Genomic DNA, 18,638 nt, shown 5'->3' with positions numbered 1-18,638 from the left:
TCATTCATTCATTCCTTCCTACCCTGCAAGTGCCTCCACAAAATACTGGAACTCATATACTGGGCCTCCAGTTGGACCACAAACTAATGGGACATTGAAAGCTGTATGACATACTACTAAACCTCTATAATAATAAAGGTCTTGAATTAGTGTTCCCAAGCCTTGCTGCAACCATTAACAATTTATCAGAGATAATATTTCATGCATTTCCATTGTGGATCTCTTATCACCCCAGTGATCCTGAATGAGGTTGATCTCTTCACCAAAATGGCACCATTTATCACAATACAGAAACTTCAAAGGACCCAACACATGTATTGCCACATATGGCTTTTACTTTCATGGGTCCTCTCAAGATACCCTTTCCAATCAAAGCCCATTTACTTGGAGCTTCTGGAATAGGTGTTTACACACACACACACACACACACACACACACACACACACACACGTATACACATGTGTGTGTATATACATGTATACATGTATGTCATGTGTGTCTATGTCTATGTCTATGTCTATGTCTATGTCTATGTCTATGTCTATGTCTATGACTATGTCTATGTCTATGTCTATGTCTATGTATTTGTCCAAAATATACCAACCACAGGTAAACAGACAGATGGAGAGAGTAATCAGATGCTCAAGCTTCCTGAAGGTATAGGCAGAATGATCTGTCTCTCAGAAATTTACATAATATTCCTCATTACCCTTTGTAGCTCCCCTACCCCATTTACCTCCCTTTTGTGGACCACAATTTTCATCCTCCAAAGTATCATGTCTGATCTCACAGCATTACTCATGTGGTAGAGCAAGGAAAGGGTGTGGCAAGCATGCTGGCTTACAGCCACAAACCTGTTAAAAGAACACTGCCTTGGGGAAGGAGGCTGTATCAGACAAAGAATTATTTCACCAACACCTATTGATTCCATATTAACTCCCCCAGCTTTAGACTACTGCTTTATGCCCTATTTCCTACCTTTTGGCTTATCCCTGTGATCTCATAGGTCCTTTCATTGATCCTCTCTCAAATAATGACTTGGACCACATCCCTTTTCCCCCTAAGAGGGTCTTTCCTTTGGTTCTGGTGATTGCTTCAGTAACTGGTTTTTTTTTTACCTCATTTCTTTCTACTCAGCTAACTAGGAATCAGGGATGAAATAGGCCTATATAGAACAGGCCAGACTACAAACAAGGCCACAGTTTTCTTTGAGAAGTGTGATCTGGCTGTCTCCAGAAAGACAGTGAGGCAGGAACTCAAAATGCGAATCCTGCCCATGACATCCTTGCCTACAACATCCCAGATTCCATTTGAGGATCCCTATAATAGGAAACTCAATATTCCATGAGGAAGACCATACTATTCTTGGACAGCTATAATTGTTAGCACTTTTTTTTCTCCCTTTTGAGTCAGAGAGGAGTCTCCCTGCAATTTCTACCCACTATTCCTACTTCTTTCTGGATTCAAGAAGACTGAGTTTAATTCCTCTTCCAAAGAACAACCCTTTAAATATTTGAATCAGCAACTATGTCCTCCTTAGTCTTGTTTTAGCCTGCCTATCCTCAGCCAGTTGGTGCAGTGGTCTGAAGTCAGGAATACATGAGTTCAAATATGGCCTCAGACACTTACCAGCTGTGTGACTTTGGGCAAGTCACTCAACCCTGTCTGCCTCAGTTTCCTTGTCTGTAAAATGAGCTGGAAAAGGAAATGGCAAACCACTCTAGTGTCTTTGCCAAGAAAACCCCAAATGGGGTCATGAAGAGTTGGACATGACTGAACAACAACCCATCCCCAGTGTCATTATAATTATTGTGAAAGTAGCCTTATCCATCTCTACAACATCTCTACTGCTTCCACATGGTAGCTTGAACAAGGAGTCAAGGTAAACTTAAGCCTGGGCCTTTGGATGCCTTTTCGTGTTTCTTTGCCTGATGAATGGAGCATCTTTGCAGTTTGGGTTCTGACTTCATCATTCAACTGATGTTGGTAACAGGGATTTTTTAACTGCCAAATTTAATGACCTTTTCTCCCTCTTCATTCCTCTTGATTACACAGTCAATCAACCTCTTCTCACTGACTCTCTTCTCTCTAGGTTGACAGGGTCCTCACTGGGACCTGGACAAGCCAGGATTCAGAATATCAACAAAAAGTACTCAAAGTAATTTTTGTGACTTTGTTGACTTAACTGAACAGTAATTCTAAAATGGATGTGTCCAGGCTTGAAGGCAGCCTTGTGAATTTGAGAGCCTGTGAGATCCTGGGTCCTCATTTGGTGATGGTTGCACTGTAGCAGGCACCCTTTCTACATCCATTATAGTGCACATCAGAGGAGGTGGCGTGAGAATAAGCCCAGCCCTTGGTTTAGCTTGCCTGAAGATATGAACCTAATGGGAACTGTTTGGATTGTGCAGAAGTGAGGTGAAATGTCAAGTTCTATTTCAGTAGTCCCACAAATGACTGTGTTTTTATGGTTTTAAGGTTTATAAATAATCACTGCTGCTTCTTTAAGGCATTTTTTAACAATGTGTGCTTATAAGTTTTTAGTATTTAGTGTTTTTTTGTGTAGAGGTAATAAACAATTGTCCTATGCTCAATTTATACTGAGCATATTTCTACTCCCCAGTTTTGAGAAGATCATCGGCCAAATGTAAGTTTCAAGTAATTTTCCTGAGGCTTTGGATTGTAGTGTGTGAGAAAAGGAGCCCCATCTGTCTTTAGGGACTAGGACTCCAGGAACTGAATTGAGCCTACCTGCACATGCATGGGGCCGCCTACTGGAGAGCGAGAGGGTGACACTTCAGGGCCCCTGGCACCAGCAGCAATTATAATGGTTAAACTAAAATATATAGAGCTTTAAGTATAGTTCCTTTAGTAACTAATCCTTCTTTTATTTCAGTTGAATTTGGCTTCATGTTTTGTATTATTTTCACATTGGGAAATACACAGTTGATTAGATACCTTAGGGGTGCTTGCCGCTGGCATGCTATTTGTCCCAGGTGCCAAATTGCTACATTTGCTAGTTGATAGCTCTGAGACACACAGATGTATGTACACACAAACGTGCTTGCATACATACATTATTATCTATCTGTAATTTAAATAGATAAGTTTTCTTGCTCTAGATGTCAAGTTATGGCTCTGTGGATATACATACATAGATACATACACACACACACAAAGCTAAAACCTTCTGGGATATTCACACATTTATATTCACATGTTTATCTATTTATATATAACTATCTCTATGTCATTTAAATATGTGTATATGTATTTATATATGCTCACATTCCTATCCAAATAGATATAGATATATGGATATGGAGGGAATTGGTTCCAGATTTCCTTATCTGGAAGTTCCCCATACCAATGCAATGCAGGTCCAGGTCCTATCCACATACTCACCCATACTCCACTCCCAGCAACATACAACATACATAATATGTGATACACTATAGATAATATATCACATATGTGTATATGTATATGTGCACACACACATGATATATGCATATTTGTGTGGTATATATGGTGTTTATACATATACCTACACACATATAGATAGGCCTGACCCTGTGTGTGCCCCCTTCTCTCCCCATATATTGTATGTGTACACATATACACAATATCATGCAAAAATATACATATACTTACATGTACACATGCATGTGTACTTCCAGATGAGGAAATGAAGAAATCTGGAACTAATTTAGATAAGCCCCAACTCTGCAACTTATCTGAGAACACTGAGTCAAGTTAAGAAGTCAACAAGCATTGATGAGGTACTTTCCAGGGTCACACAGCCAGTACGTGTCGGAGGTGGGATTTAAAGCTAGAATGCTGGCTCCCAGGACAGATTTCTGTTTGTTGCTCCATTCTGCCTCTCTCTAGGGATACATACATATGAGTATGTACTTGTTTTGGGTCTGTCATATATAAATTGTGATTCAGTAGTCTTTGAGAGAAAGTTCTTCCCCACTGCCTTATGCCATTCAGATAATGTTAGACTGAATCTTACTTCTGTCCATTAAAATAAATATAGAGAAGATTAGCTCTTTTTTCTCCCCCAACAACTTCTTTTGGTGTGTTCTTAGTGTCTAGATACTATTTACATGGAATCTGAATCACAAAGAGAACAAGTCTTGCAGAGGTCACAGGAGTTAGAGTTAGAAGCAAACTTAAAGATTTAGTCCAGACTCCTCATTTTATATAGTTTATAAGTGTTCAAGAATTCAAGAGCTTGAAACAGAAATAGCTGAACACATTTTCCCCCTCTTCAGAACAATTGTTAATTGTATGTCAGAAGAAATACTCTACAGAAGTGCTTCTAACAGCATTGAAAGAGGCATGTGGGAAGCCAGTCCCATTTTACTCATTAAAGGATCCTTTTACCATGGCCAACTCTTAAAAATGACAAGCATTTAAAATAGAAAATATAGAACAGCAAAGGTGACACAATGGAGTTATTGTTGTAGCAGTGAAATTGGACTGAAAGTAAGGTTTTCAAATTCTAAAGGGGTCACATTTCCATTTTTAAGATGTAACTATTTTCACCAAATAGCAAAGGCCCTCTGTAATTATATGTGAAAGCTGTTCTATTTTCCTTATGGTGTTCAACAGGAAAAGTAACGATGTTTCTAGGGCTAGGCTCCCTAGTAGGACTAGTTATCAGCAGTTTTAGGTTGTCAATCAAGGTTACTGGAGGCAGATAGGCAAAAGTATAGGGAAAGGAGGTCCTGTGGACTTGGTCAGTCAGGGTCAAAAGAAAGTCAGTTAGCAGCAGGGTGGAGTAGTGTGGGTACCATGGGTTGGATAACATGGCTACTTAGGTCCCTTCCAACTCTCAAACTTTGGGATTCTTCAAGGTTAGATAGGGACTTAGGGTAATGTCACAATATTGTAAAAGGGCCTTGAAGAATTTGAACTTTAATTGGTAGACAGCAAGGAGCCACTAAAAATTCTTGAACAGAGGAGTGACAAGGTTTATGTATGAAGATAGTTAATTCAGCAATACGAAGGATGGTTTGGAAAAGAGAGATAGTGAAGAGAAGATCTGTTATGAGGCTTGCCCAGAGAGGTGATGAAGACTTGTGCTAGAGAGAAGGGAACATCTGTGAGGAAGATTATGAGGGACAGTAAATTAGGGCTGCTTGTTACAGCAGTTGGAATAAAGACTCCTTGAGTTTGAGTCTGGAAATGAAGACGCTTGATCAGTTTCTCTTATCTACTTCAATTTCTTTATTTGCAGCAAATGTTTCTCTAAAGGGGTCATCTACGTTGACACTTGGGAGAGAAAAAGGAAACCCAAAAGACTTATGCATGAGTTATGTGTTAACTTTCTTAATTAAAATATATTATGTACAGCCAACCAAGGCCAGAGGAAGGCTGGAGATGCGAATGGGATGCTACAGTCTTCAAATCCATGTCTAAATTGGGGTGGTGACATGACAGCTTCAAAGATGGCTTCCCAGATTTTCTTTTTAGCATAGGAAAAGTCTCATCTCTGATGTATGTTAGAAATGCTTCTTCCTTTTCAGGGTTCCATGATGGTGATTGGTGAGGATCAAGGTGTTATTTGCTGCCACTTCTTTCAGACCTATACTGGGTTGTTTGAGAGGAATAAGAGTATGAGACTGGACCATTCTTCCTTGCTCCTCTAATTTAATTATGATGTGACCTTTTATATCTAGGCTCTATATCCATAGATATTATTATGGTATATGGTATGAGATCTTGGTCTAATAAATCTAATTCTGGCAGACTTTATCAGTATTTCCAGCAGTTTCTGTCAATAAGAGGCCTTACCCCAGTAGCTGAAGTTTTTGGGTCTACTAAACACTATCTGCTATGTTTGTTTGCTTTGGTGTGCTGTGTATCTAATTTGTTACACTGCTTGATTTTTTTTTCTAGTCAGTATAAATTGTTTTAATTATCATTGCTTTGTAGTACAGTTTGAGACCTAGTACTGCCAAGGATGCCTACATTTTAAATTTAGTGCCCTAGATCACGCCCTATATTTTCTCCCTTTATCTCCTGCATTGCAGCACAATATACAAACGCACCCCGAGCAACAGGTGCCATCCTAACCTAGTTACCATGTTGGGGAAATGCGGTTTGTCAGATTTCTGCCCTGAAATGCCTTCTCCCCTAACACCCATTGAAATCCTAACCATTCTTTAGTTCCTTCATGAACTGCTACCTGCTTATGAAGCTAGGGAAGCAGCCTGAGATTTCATCAAGGGGTCCCTTAATTCATTTCATCACTGGGTTGGCTTCAGGGTAATACTTTGGCTGCAATTAATTTGTAGAGAAGGTACTGTCTTCACTGATAAAGGGAGCAGACATTGGTGAAATCATGACTTGAAATTTATCTTGTTTTCCTCTAACAGACTATGCTTTTTGATGGGGGAGGTGGGGAGGGTTAACATGTCATATCTCCTCAGGTACCTAGTTATAGCATGGGGCTATATGTAGTCATGTAGTCACTCAAGAAATGTTTAAATGGAAAGCTTTCACTCAAATTCTCATCAGTTTCCTCCCTTCAAATACCCCAAACCCATCCTTACCACCACAAGGCTCCCCCCTCCTACATGGTCTCCACCAGAACCCTTGTACTACATGGCTTCCTTAATCCTCATAACCACCTTCTCCAAAAGATTCTTATGGTAAAAAAAAAAAGCCATTTCCAGTCACTAAATATAGCAAGAGTGTTGGTGGAATGTGGGAGATGGACAAGAAGAGAAGCCAACATGGGGCTAAAAAAAGACAGAAAGATGGATGCAATTGTTTAAGTTTTTCTTCATTATATTAGAATGGAGCTCTTTTTTGGCCACTTGATACAGATGAGATTTCATTTAAATCACTGATCATATTTTAAACATTCAACATTGACAAATTTATTTCAAAATATAATTTTCATTTACAAAGAAGTGACATTGGCACCTTGTCAAAAGAAGTTGAAAGCTAAGAAATATCATTTGTGCAAGAAAGTGCTTTTGCTACCTTCATTCTACTTTTGTTTCTAATTTCAGACAATGTCTTCCTTGTTTGAAATACGTTGACTCAGAGTTGATATTTTCAAGTTGTTACATATGCAGTCACTGCTACATATCATGGTTTCAAAATCAAATGGTATATGTGAACATGAAATACAAGTGTGTCATTGGAATGAACAAGAAACATTTCTTCAGATTTCCTCAAAATAGACATAGGGACTCACACACATACTTGGTCACCAAAAAATAGGGATCTCTGACGAACTAACTTCACTTGAGATTGAATTCCACGCCATTTGTGGGCCTTTTTTTTTGAGCTGAACAAAAGAATAAAATATGCTGGAGAGGTAGCATGGTGTAGTTAAGTAGTACAAAATATTAAGTCAGATGCTCATGTTCCAATTAAATTCATTAGTAACCTTGGACGAGTTATTTTACCATTCTTGTTTCTTCATCTGTAACACGAAGAAAATCATGCCTGAATCATTCTAACTCATGTGCTTGTTACAGACTTAAATGAAACCATGTACATAAAAAATGCTCTGTAAACCATAAAAAGGTTATAGAAATGAATTATTCCTAAGCAGTGGTGAACACAAACCTATCTTGTTAAAAAGGGCTGAAGTTCTGAAAACTGTTCAAACTTTTAGGAAATGAAAAATTTCTCCTAAAAAATGTCAACAGGAACAAATTGAAAAAGGACAGCTGGAAAAAGAAATAAAATAGGTAGCACCCATACACAAGTGACCTAGGCAGAGCTTTCTCCTGGGCAAAGAGAAATTCTGCCAATCATGGTTGTTGGTGGTGTCGGACTGGGTTTGGTTCTGTCACGCTACTTCATAGGAAACATTCTCTGTCATCACTACTGACAGTATTCATATGAGTGGGCCTGTTTTCTCATCTGCTATAAAGAGGTTACATTAAGAGAATCATTAAGAATGCCATAATGGCATTCCTTGTAGTTCTAAAATACTATTGTATTAGTATGCTAATAGAATTTGTTCCTCTAAGATACATAAGGTTCTTCTATACTTGTGAAAATCTATCAAGTTTTACTTCCAAACCAGGAATTCGTAGCCATTTTGGGGGATCATAGACCCCTTTTGGCAGTCTGATGAAGCCTATGGACCCCTTTTTAGAATAATTTCTTAAAATTCATAATTAAAAGACATTCTACATTTCACTTAGAGGTTAGTAACAATGAAGATGTAATTTTCCCCCCTAAGTTCATGGACTCCCTGAAGCCTGTCAATGGAGATCCAGGGACCCCAGGTTAAGAGTCCCTATTCTAAATATTTTTTTTTTCAAATGTGGAAACTTATGTCTAAATCTGATTCAGGTTTTCTGTTCGGACTACATTTTAAGGGGGCTTTATTTAGCTGTACACTGAGCTAACCAAATTTTAAAAATAAAATTCCATGTTAAAAATTGTTTGTAAACTTTCTTTTTTCCTTACTTTTAGAACTTATTCCAATTTGGTGGAGAGAGCTTCACTGGCATGCAATCAAATATCTATTAATTTTTTCCCCCTCAGAAGATAGCAATAAATAAGACTTAGTACATTTTCTTACTACACCATCTAAAATAAAAATCTGTCATCTCTCTAACTTGGAAAATAATTCAGATGAAGACCAGAGACACAAAATCACTTACATGGAAGACTTGCGTGAACTGAATAATTAGATGCCCTCTGGAGTAATGAATATGTTTCCTACTTTAAAATTACTGTTAAGAATTCACATTGCTGTCCTGTATATTTGAGTTGCATTTTCAAAAGGAAAATGCAAAAATTTTAAAAACGGAGATTGATTGTCAGAAGCAATCTTCAGCTTTAGTAATTTATGATGAGAAAGAATTCCATCAGATTTGGTGTTTTAGACATCACATTTCACCAAAACAGTCAGTGATAATTTTACTCAAGAAAAAAAAACCCAGCAAGGAAAAGCAGATGTCAGGGTGGTGGTAGGGGGAGAGGCAGAACGTCAGCTGTCCCCAGATTAACAAGTGCACTGCTAGACAAGGTAGCAGCAGAGTATAATGGGGAATAATAATGGACAAGGAATCCAAAGAAAGAGGCAGGCTTTGGACCTAGCTCTGGCACTCAGGCAAGTCACAAACTCTGTGAGGAGAGATCAAATGGAGGTGATGCTACTTGCCTTACTTGTTATGAGGAACAAATGAGATAACTAATGTGTATAAACAGGATATGATCAGTTACCACAATGCTAGGACTATTATTACTGAAAAATTCCACAGTTCAGTAAACATAATAAAGGAATTGTTCTTCATAACAGTTTAAGGATCTAACAACCAATATGAAAGTCTGAACTTAAACTACTGTTACCAGTGAAACCTAGGAAATTTATTACAGGGTTTCATAATATCACAGTAATGGATTCACTAATTCACATTTCCATTATAGGTATCTTGAAAAACCCCGATAAAGACTTACTTCAGATGGATACAAGGCATTAGGAAGCAGATGAAGTATTTTGGCTTAAAATAGTTTTGATTATTTTAAATAACTTAGATAAAGAAAACATTTATTGAGTGCTTAGTATGTGCTAGGAACTAGGTATCTTAATAGTTGGAAGGGGCCTCAGAGGTCATAATGGACAATGTGCTCCAAAGAGGATGCCATCCAGCTTTCTCATGAAAACCTACAGTGACAGGAAACCTACTATTAAGTAAGGCAGCCCATTTCATGTTTGGGCAGTTCTAATGGTTAAAAAGTTGCCTCCTTAGAGATTCCTCCTTAATTCTTAATTCTAAAGTCTTAATTCTCCTCTCTGAGGCCAAAAAGACCATCTCATCTTTCCTCTAAATGGCAACCCTTCAGGATTTTTAAAAAAATTGTAAATATCCCTGGTTATCTTTTGTTGCTTGGTTTTAAGCATCCTCACCATCTTAACTACTCTCTCCTAGGTACTCTCCAGCTAGAATGCGATGTCTTGAATTGAATACAATACTCCAAATGTGGTCTGACTATAGGAGAATTCAGGGAGGTACCTTTGTATACTAAACAAAGAAGATGCTTAGTGGTTTTAGATAAAATATATGTTCAAATCATTGACTTCAAAAGATAAAACATCATTAAACCTAAATATATAATGACACGTTAAAAAAAAAATTAAGATGTTACTCCTCATTAGCTGTCACGTAAACTTGAAAGCACTGGGCAGATGATACTTCCATTGGAATGCAACTCAGGACCATGGAAGGATTAGAAGCTTAGGAGTGGAATACGGGCAGAACTTTGGGTGCTCCAGAAGGTAACCTGCCCAGAAAATCAGAGGTGGAAGGCCATCTGAGTCATCTTTCTTAGAATCCAATATTAAGGGGGTAGCTAGATGGCATAGTAGATAGAGCACTGGCCCTGAGTTCAAATGTGACCTCAGACACGTAACACTACTTAGCTGTGTGACTCTGGACAAGTCACTTAACCCCAATTGCCTCACCAAAAGCAAAAAAAAAAGAATCTAATATTAAGAACTAAGCATTAAACATGCTTCTTACAGGTGGGTAATTCTGTTTTGTTTTGTTTTTTTTGCTTTTTGGTGAGGCAATCAGGGTTAAGTGACTTGCCCAGGGTTACGCAGCTAATAAGTGTTAAGTGGGTAATTCTGAAGCTTGGTGTAAGAAATGTGGAGTTATTTTAAAGGTAATATAGTGGATACAGGTACTTGGTAACATATTTTGGGTACTTCTGGATAGTCAAGAAACAACGACCATGTGAGTGAAACCATAGCAATAATAATGGCAGTAATAATAAACAATAATAATACTACCATATATCTGTACAGTGCTTTACAACTTATAAAGTGCTTTTACAAACAGTCTTTCATTTGAGCCTCATGAAAATCCTGTAAGATAGGATAGGACTATCCTTAATTTGTAGATGAGGGATTTGAGGCTCAGAGTTTAAGTAATTTTGCCTAAGCTTGCAAAGCAAATGAAAGAACTGGAATGGGAACTCCATCTGTGATTAATGATGCCTCACAACTATTCAACTCTCCTATAAAATGATTTAGGGATTTTTAATAGAAGCAAATGAAGGTCTTGTGAAAATAGTAACTCTAGTTACATAACGTATAATATAGCAATTGAATATTAGAAGATGGGTCACATTTACTTAATATGGGGGTGAACACAAAGGTTATACATCATCTTCTTCCCCAATCTCATCTTGTAGAACTTTCCTATCTATTTATCTTGTTAGAACTTACATTACACCTCCTTGTGTACACACTTTTACCCTAGCCATATTTTAAGCTCCTTCAGGGTAGAAACTGTGTTTTTTCATTTCTGAATCTAGCCCAACACTCAGTACAGTGGCCTACAGATATGTGATAGGAACTTAATAAAAGGACAGGGACTGGTTCTGCGATCTCACTGGTATAGAGATCTCCCAGGTAAGGAAACTACCTCTACCAAGTCAGGCTGATATGTTCATTGTAATTTATGGTCTCATCAAGTTGTGAAGAACACTGAGGTTAAGTGATTTGCTCAAGGTCCTTACAGGCATGATGCCAAAGATGGAACTCGAGCCCAGGTCTTCCTGGCTTAGAAGCTTGCTTTTTACTCACTGTTCCAGGCTGCTTCTTAATAAATGCTCAATTAATATAACCAATGTTGTGGGACAGCTATTGCCATCTGTGTTTCTTAGTCAATTTACAACTTGTTATGAAATTAAATAATTCTTAAGAGTAGTAATAAAGAATGTTTTGTATGCCTTCTAGTAGTTATATAGATGTACATGTGTGTTAATTACCATTATAGAATCATCTGTACTCACTGAACAACATATCTGCATTTGAACCTTATTTACGTAGAATTAAAAATTTTGTCTTGACCAAAGGCCACTTTAAGAAACTCCTTGAGGGCAGTTACTTCCTTATTCATCTTTGTATCTTCCTTAGCCTAGAGGCTAAAAGCTAGAGCTCAGGCCACGCACTCAGGCTGGAGCTCAGGAAAGGAAGACTGAAGGGTGAAAGGTGGATAGACACTGAAAAGACCTCGGGCAGATCCCTTAAATTTACTCTTATGTCATATCATTAGTGTGGAGATGTGTTTGTGTGTGTATGTGTATGTGTATACACATACACACACACACACACACACACACATGCACCCTCTCTCTACACACACACACATGCACCCTCTCTACACACACACACACACACACACACACACAGAGTAAAAATACAAATGCTGCATTCGGCATAGTATGTTACATGTACCAAGTAAACATCTATAAATCTCCAATTCATAGACCTCAGAAAAAGAGCACATTGGTAACTTCAGGCTATTTTAAAAAATTTAACAATTTCTTTTCTGCAATAGCATAAAGGCATGTTTAACTGCTTCTTGGTGAGTTCTGATTTATCAGTACCAAACATGCCATCATTTTTATTTTTAAAAATTTTACGAGGAAATTCACAATAGTTTTAAGCCTGTTCTTCTCTTTTCCTTGATATAAGAATATTGAAGACATGTATTTTGGACAACATATTAAGGTGAGAATAGTACCAACTGAAAAGCAAAGAACTGTTGAATCTAGAGCTAGGGAATCATCTAATTAATTAGATTACTTCACTTTACAGGAAAAAACGGAGGCCCACAGAGGTAATGTTACTTGCCTTAGGTCACATAGGCTGTAAACAGAAGAGGCATAAATAGAAAATGGGACTGCAGTCAGAAAGATCAGCCTGCTATTCTACAGTTGGGGACCTAAGACAAGTCCTTAATGTAACAGAAATTTTCTATAGCCTAGTTTTGTGCAACTTTCCAGAGAGCAAATGAAATATTTCTTTGAACAATTTTTATTTTGTCTGTCATTTCTTTGATAGCTTACCTGAAGTCTAAGCAAACCCCTCATGACTGATGTACTAGAGTAGGATCACCTTTTGTAACTTTGCACTCGATAACTGAATATTATCGAGATGGAGAATTAAATCGAACGGATCTAATGTGTTGTGGTAGAAACTACAGAATGGCCATCTATGGAAATCTGGTTTAATGCTGATACCAACTGAGTAAATCATGAAGCAGGAAAAACAAAACACCGTAGGCTTTGGTAAACCAACTGAAAATATTACAAAAATGTCCCTTTTCTGAATCCTCTTCCTATCCTCCATTGTGGTAAGGAGGTAACCCCACCTCTCAAAAGCTATGCAACTGCAGTACAAGCTCTGGAAGGTCTGAGCCAACCAAAGACAAGCTCAACTAAATTCTGAGAGGCTCGCCATCACCAGGAAGCTGGCTACTCGTCAATTATCAGTTTTATGGCTATAACTTGTGAGACTCTTTTAATAAAGACTAAGATGTGGAAGTGTTATAAATTTGCAGGAAGTATCCATATTGATTAAATTACATATTCTGAAGCATTCACTGTGTGTCGCAGCAGAAAGTGTTTCAGATTTTTTTGTCAGAGGACCTGGATTCCAATGCCAACACCATTGCTTTACCACATATGAGAGGCTGGGCATGTCATTAAACTATTCTGGACCTCAGTTTCCTCATTTTTAAAAACAAGGGGTTAACATTTGATGATTGAGGTCCCTTCCAGCCATAAAACGAAGCCTGAGTTTAATATTCTTATCTGTAAAATAAGGACAATAATACCTGCTATACCTTATCTCAATCTGTGTGGATGAAAAATAGTAACAGTAATAACAATGCTTTAAAAAGTTAAATGTATCTTATAAACTTAAGGCATTATTACTAAAAATAAATAAATAATGTGAACAGAATTTCAAATATGAAGAAAATCTGGATTTAGAAATCAAACCATTACTATACTTGAGATCCCCATTTAAAACATAGGGAAAAATGCATAATTGTACATCCTGTTTTTAAAAATAATCGCAGGGCTAGCAAAAGCAGCCCAAAAAAGTGCTTCATTTCAATATTAGGGATGTGGCTACATTTTCATCCTTGGGGAAGTCTTTCTGGGTCACCTAGGAGCAAAAATCTAAATTCCAAGTCAGCTGTTTTCATACCAGTTTGTTCTTTTTTTTAACAATGGTAAAGAGGAAGAGAAAGAAGATGGAAAGATTATCATCCTTCTTCCTCACACAGTTGAATGCTGTGAAGCTCTTAAGTTTCTTGAAAGCACTCTTCATGGAAAAGTGGTTATTATAGAAATATTTTAAAACAAATTTCTTACAGCAGAATAAATTAATTATGTTATATGCACTTTTAATAACAGGTACTTTAGAGCTCTTAAAATTACTGTAAGCACACATATCCTTCATTTCCCTTGACACTTCAGGAAAAAACACCTATGATTTTGCTCTTTTCAAAGGTATTTGAACAAAACCGATTACCACAAAGGAAAACATCCACATTGGTTGTTCGAGCAGGCAACAGCTATGACTCCAGTGCATAACTTAAAACTTTTCAAGGTCATTTTCTAAAAAATAAGTCAACAAGTTTCTGTGCTGTAAAGTTGCATGTTAATAAACAAATCCACCAGCAGCATCTGTTCTTTTTTGCAAATTGAAGTGCTCCATATGTAGGCCAGTAGACACATTTTCTTCCCAAAATGCTTCTTCACTGGGCCTTCCTTGATCATTACAGCTGGAAGAACAGAAGCCCATGGCTGTTCTGAATTCAACAGGAGAATTTCTTAAAGAAGGTGGTGCAGACATCACTCTGATGATTTTGGATCTTCAGAAATTCTTCTGAAAGTAGTAACATAAAAAAATGTCTTTACTTCAAGGAAAATTGTTTATTTTTTCTTTTTCAGGCAATTGGGGTTAAGTTGTTTGCCCAGGGTCACAGAGCTAGTAACTGTCTGAGGTCATATTTGAACTTGGGTCCTCCTGACTTCAGGCTGGTGGTCTATGCACTGCACCAACCTAGCTGCCCCAACTGTTTATTTTTCAAGAGAAAATCTAACAGCAGGGAAAGAAACTCCTATTTATAGTACTATACTTATATTTACCTAAACCAAAACAGACAGTAAAGACCCAGTTTCCCCACCTGTAAAAAAAACAAAACAAAAACCAGATGGGTTGGATGTCTCTTCCATCTCTGACAGATTATGAATCAATTAAAAATTTATAGCACTTTTATACCTGTAATGAACATATCCAAAGACTATTAAAATGGCAACTTTTAGGTGGGTGGGGGTGGAATTGTTTATGATGTACATGGCTTCTTGTGGCTTTAGGGAAGCCTGAGCCTGCCCTGGCAGACATTCTTGGTGCGGGAGAAAGCACGCTTGCTGCTACTTGTCTAATAGTCCCTAATGCCCTGCCAGGCATTCTCAGCATAGCTCCATCTCTTTGCCTATTTTCAGGTAGTGTGAATATACTAGGACCCAAGGACCACAGTGCTGAGAGATTTTGTGTTTATGGCCCTAAGAACCTTTCCTGAGTGAATTTTGTACCCTTACATATTTTTACATTCTGAAAAAAAAACCCCTAGGAAATAATTCATGTTTTAGGGGGGGAAAATCCTATTTAAACAGAGTTGTATTTCTGCAACTAAAGGCAAATCTACTTATAAACTCCATCAGGCTTTTTGGGTACCATAACTTTAGGTAGCTTAAATTAACACTTACTTATTAATGGCACTTCTAGATAAAAACACTTTTCAGGCACTCTTATCTTTGATGCCCTTTGAAAATACTAATGATAGAGAGGTAGCTAGGTGGTGCAGTGGAAAGAGCGCCAGCCGTGAAGTTAGGAGGACCTGAGATCAAATCTGGCCTCAGACCAAACACTTGACACTTATTAGCTGTGTGACCTTGGGCAAGTCACTTAATCCCGATTAACTCACCAAAAAAAAAAAAAAGAAAAGAAAGAAAAGAAAGAGGGAAAAGACTCACACATATAAAACAAACTTACAGCTGCTATTAAAGAAAAAAAAAGGAGCAAAAGAGTCTTTGGGGCAGCTAGGCCCCGGATTCAGGAGGACCTGAGTTCAAATCCGGCCTCAAGACACATAACATTTACTAGCTGTGTGACCTTGGGCAAGTCATTTAACCCCACTGCCTAGCTCGCCCCCCCCCCCAAAAGTAGTAGCAAAAGAAAATACTAACGATATTGAACATAGGTAATTTTGAAATTCACAGGTATTCCATCTGTCTAAGAGATACATAAAAAATAGGAAGAAACTGATACAAGATATACAATACTTTAGGCCATTTGACAATCTTTTTGGAAATATTAATTATAGCTAAGGGCAGGTGAATAAAACGTGGAATATCAAAGCTGGAAGGGGTTCATTTAGTCCAATCCTAAAGAGGAAATATATTTGGAGGAGGGAAGCATCTTCCTCAATATCATTCCTGGTAGAACCATGACTAAAACCAGTTCAATACTATTTTTCGGTTAGTATTCCTTCCAATATACTGTACTACCTTTCATCCTTTTTATAATACAGAAATTTGAAATCAAATTGAAGCAAACTGTGAAAACAATCTGAAAAACCTCCTAGCTTCAAATTTATCACAGGGAGCTGAATATTCAGCCTAAGAACAGCACCCCCCTCCCCAACACTTATTTTTATGCAAATTAAAAGTACTTATCAGAGATACAAAAAAATATGTGTGTAAGAGTAGTGCCTAATACTTGAGTAGCAAGGACCTAACTAGATAGCAGAATTAATGAATTTTTGTTTTTTTTTTTAGGCAATTGGGGTTAAGTGACTTGCCCAGGGTCACACAGCTAGTTAAGCGTCAAGTGGTTGGTCTGAGGCCGGATTATGGACTCAGGTCCTCCTGACTTCAGGATTGGTGCTCTATCCACTGTGCCACCTAGCTGCCCCAGAATTAATGAATTTTTAACTCTGGTTAGGTTACATGGGTAAGCTGGTCAAAATCTTTTGTAAAATTATTTTAATTTCAACCTAAAGCTTAGATAACATTATGTTAGATGTGCTTTTGGGATTTCACTTTTTTTGACCAAGGAAAAAAAGGCAGTGACTTTTTATTCTATTAAATAAGGAATAGCCACATTTCATTTTATTATCATTATCAAGAGGCAAAAGCAACAAAAGGGCCAGGTGTAAATTTAAAAAAAAGCTTTTTGTACCTGAATACCTCCCTCTCCTCTCATTCTTTTTAAAGAAACTTCATTTCTCTTTTCCTTTTGCCCATAAACTATGAGCTTAATGTAGAACCAGCTCTAAAACTCTAACTCACAGAGGATCTCTACACTCAATAATTTAATGAAGCATACATAAATAGAACATAAATTTAAGAGGATTTTTGAACAGCCTCACAACAGATTTGTTGTTTGGCTTCAAATGAACAAGACGAACAAGACTATAAATTCCTCAAAGGCAGGGCTAGGCTACATATTTTTTTTTCACATCCTCTACAGCTCTGAATACAGTGTAGTATTTATCTACTGTTTGACTGACTAAATCAAACTGCATGGAAAAGTGCAAAAACATCAGTTATAGTTCAATATTACCACTCAGGTTAGAGATGTTTCTCTACCTTAACTTACCGTTGTGCCTGTTGAGGACACAGTATTTGACCTGGAGTGGGCGTGGGGTTTGTAGGACTTAGTAACATGGCACTGTAGATATTAGAGGCAACTACGAGTATGCAGAGAAGTATAGGGCCAATGATTGCTCCCTCTAGGCCTAGGTAGTATGCTCCACCAGCTACTGCTAAACCAGTCAAGTAAGGATGGCCTCCTCTGCAATAACAACACAAACAGATTATAGGTGAAAAGATATATATGTTGGGCAAATACAGCTTTTAAAAACTTGACACCTAAAAACTAAGGAACTGTTAAAAAAGTCAAAATGGCAATTTCTAGTCAAATAAATGGCCAAAGCATATGAAAATAATTTTTTAAAAAAGGAAACAGACCATGCTGATAATCACTTAAAAAAAAAAAAGCTCAACTTTCCTAATAAACAGTGATGCGAATTAAAACTACTTTGAGGCATCACATCACTCATCAAATGAGCAAACATGATTAAAAGTAACAAAATGCAATGCTGGCAAGGTTGAAGAGGAACAGGTACATTTATCTATTATTGGTCTAACTCCACATTTTAAATATCTTTCTGGAGAGAAATCTGACAGTACATAGCACAAGTTACAAAATTAATCATATATATATTTTTGGAAATGGCCAATGCGGAAATTGCATATATAATGGGTATCATATTTCTTGACTTCTCAATGAGTGGGGGAGGGGATAAAGAGAGGGAGAGAATTTGGAACTAAAAATAAAAACAAAATTTAAAAAAAATTACATTCTTTGACACAATAGTTCCATGGCTGGAAATATACCCTGAAAGTGTAATAAAAAAACAAAAGAGCTATCTATAAAAAGATTATCATAGCAATGTTATTTGTAAAGACAAAAACTGGAAGCAACATAAAAGTCCAAATGGTTAAATAAATTGTAGTACATTACACAGTAGATATTATAACGCAGTGGTTCTCAAACGGTGTACATTAAGTTTTAGCTAAGTGTGTCGGAATTGTGTACAACTTATACTTACAATCTCATACATACTTAAATGTCTTGACTCTTCTATATTGTGCTGTGATTCCTATGGTCAGTTAATCAGTCAATAAATATATATTAAACACCTACTGTATGCCAAGCAGTGTACTAATCACTAGGGATACACAGAAAGGGGAAAAAAATCCCCTTCGGAATTAAT

At 37.3% G+C, this 18,638-nt stretch overlaps 1 protein-coding gene across 2 annotated transcripts in view; it reads right to left on the bottom strand.

The window, feature by feature from the left end:
- Nucleotides 1-6,880: 6,880 nt before the first annotated feature.
- Nucleotides 6,881-18,638, bottom strand: part of TMEM245 (transmembrane protein 245) — a 108,233-nt gene continuing 96,475 nt past the window's right edge. For both annotated transcript variants that reach the window (XM_020995441.2, XM_020995442.2), the window contains 2 exons: nucleotides 17,459-17,653; nucleotides 6,881-14,680 (listed from right to left, as the gene is read on the bottom strand). In XM_020995441.2, coding sequence (XP_020851100.1) covers nucleotides 14,647-14,680; nucleotides 17,459-17,653 — 229 coding nt within the window. In that variant the 3' untranslated portion in view covers nucleotides 6,881-14,646. The remainder of the gene's footprint in view (nucleotides 14,681-17,458; nucleotides 17,654-18,638) is intronic.

Source organism: Phascolarctos cinereus, unplaced genomic scaffold (assembly GCF_003287225.1).
Source record: "Phascolarctos cinereus isolate Bilbo 61053 unplaced genomic scaffold, phaCin_HiC Scaffold_4;HRSCAF=312, whole genome shotgun sequence".
NCBI classification, from domain to species: Eukaryota; Metazoa; Chordata; class Mammalia; order Diprotodontia; family Phascolarctidae; genus Phascolarctos; species Phascolarctos cinereus.
The sequence above is the reverse complement of the archived record's forward strand: the minus strand, read 5'-3'. Positions and strand labels throughout refer to the sequence as shown.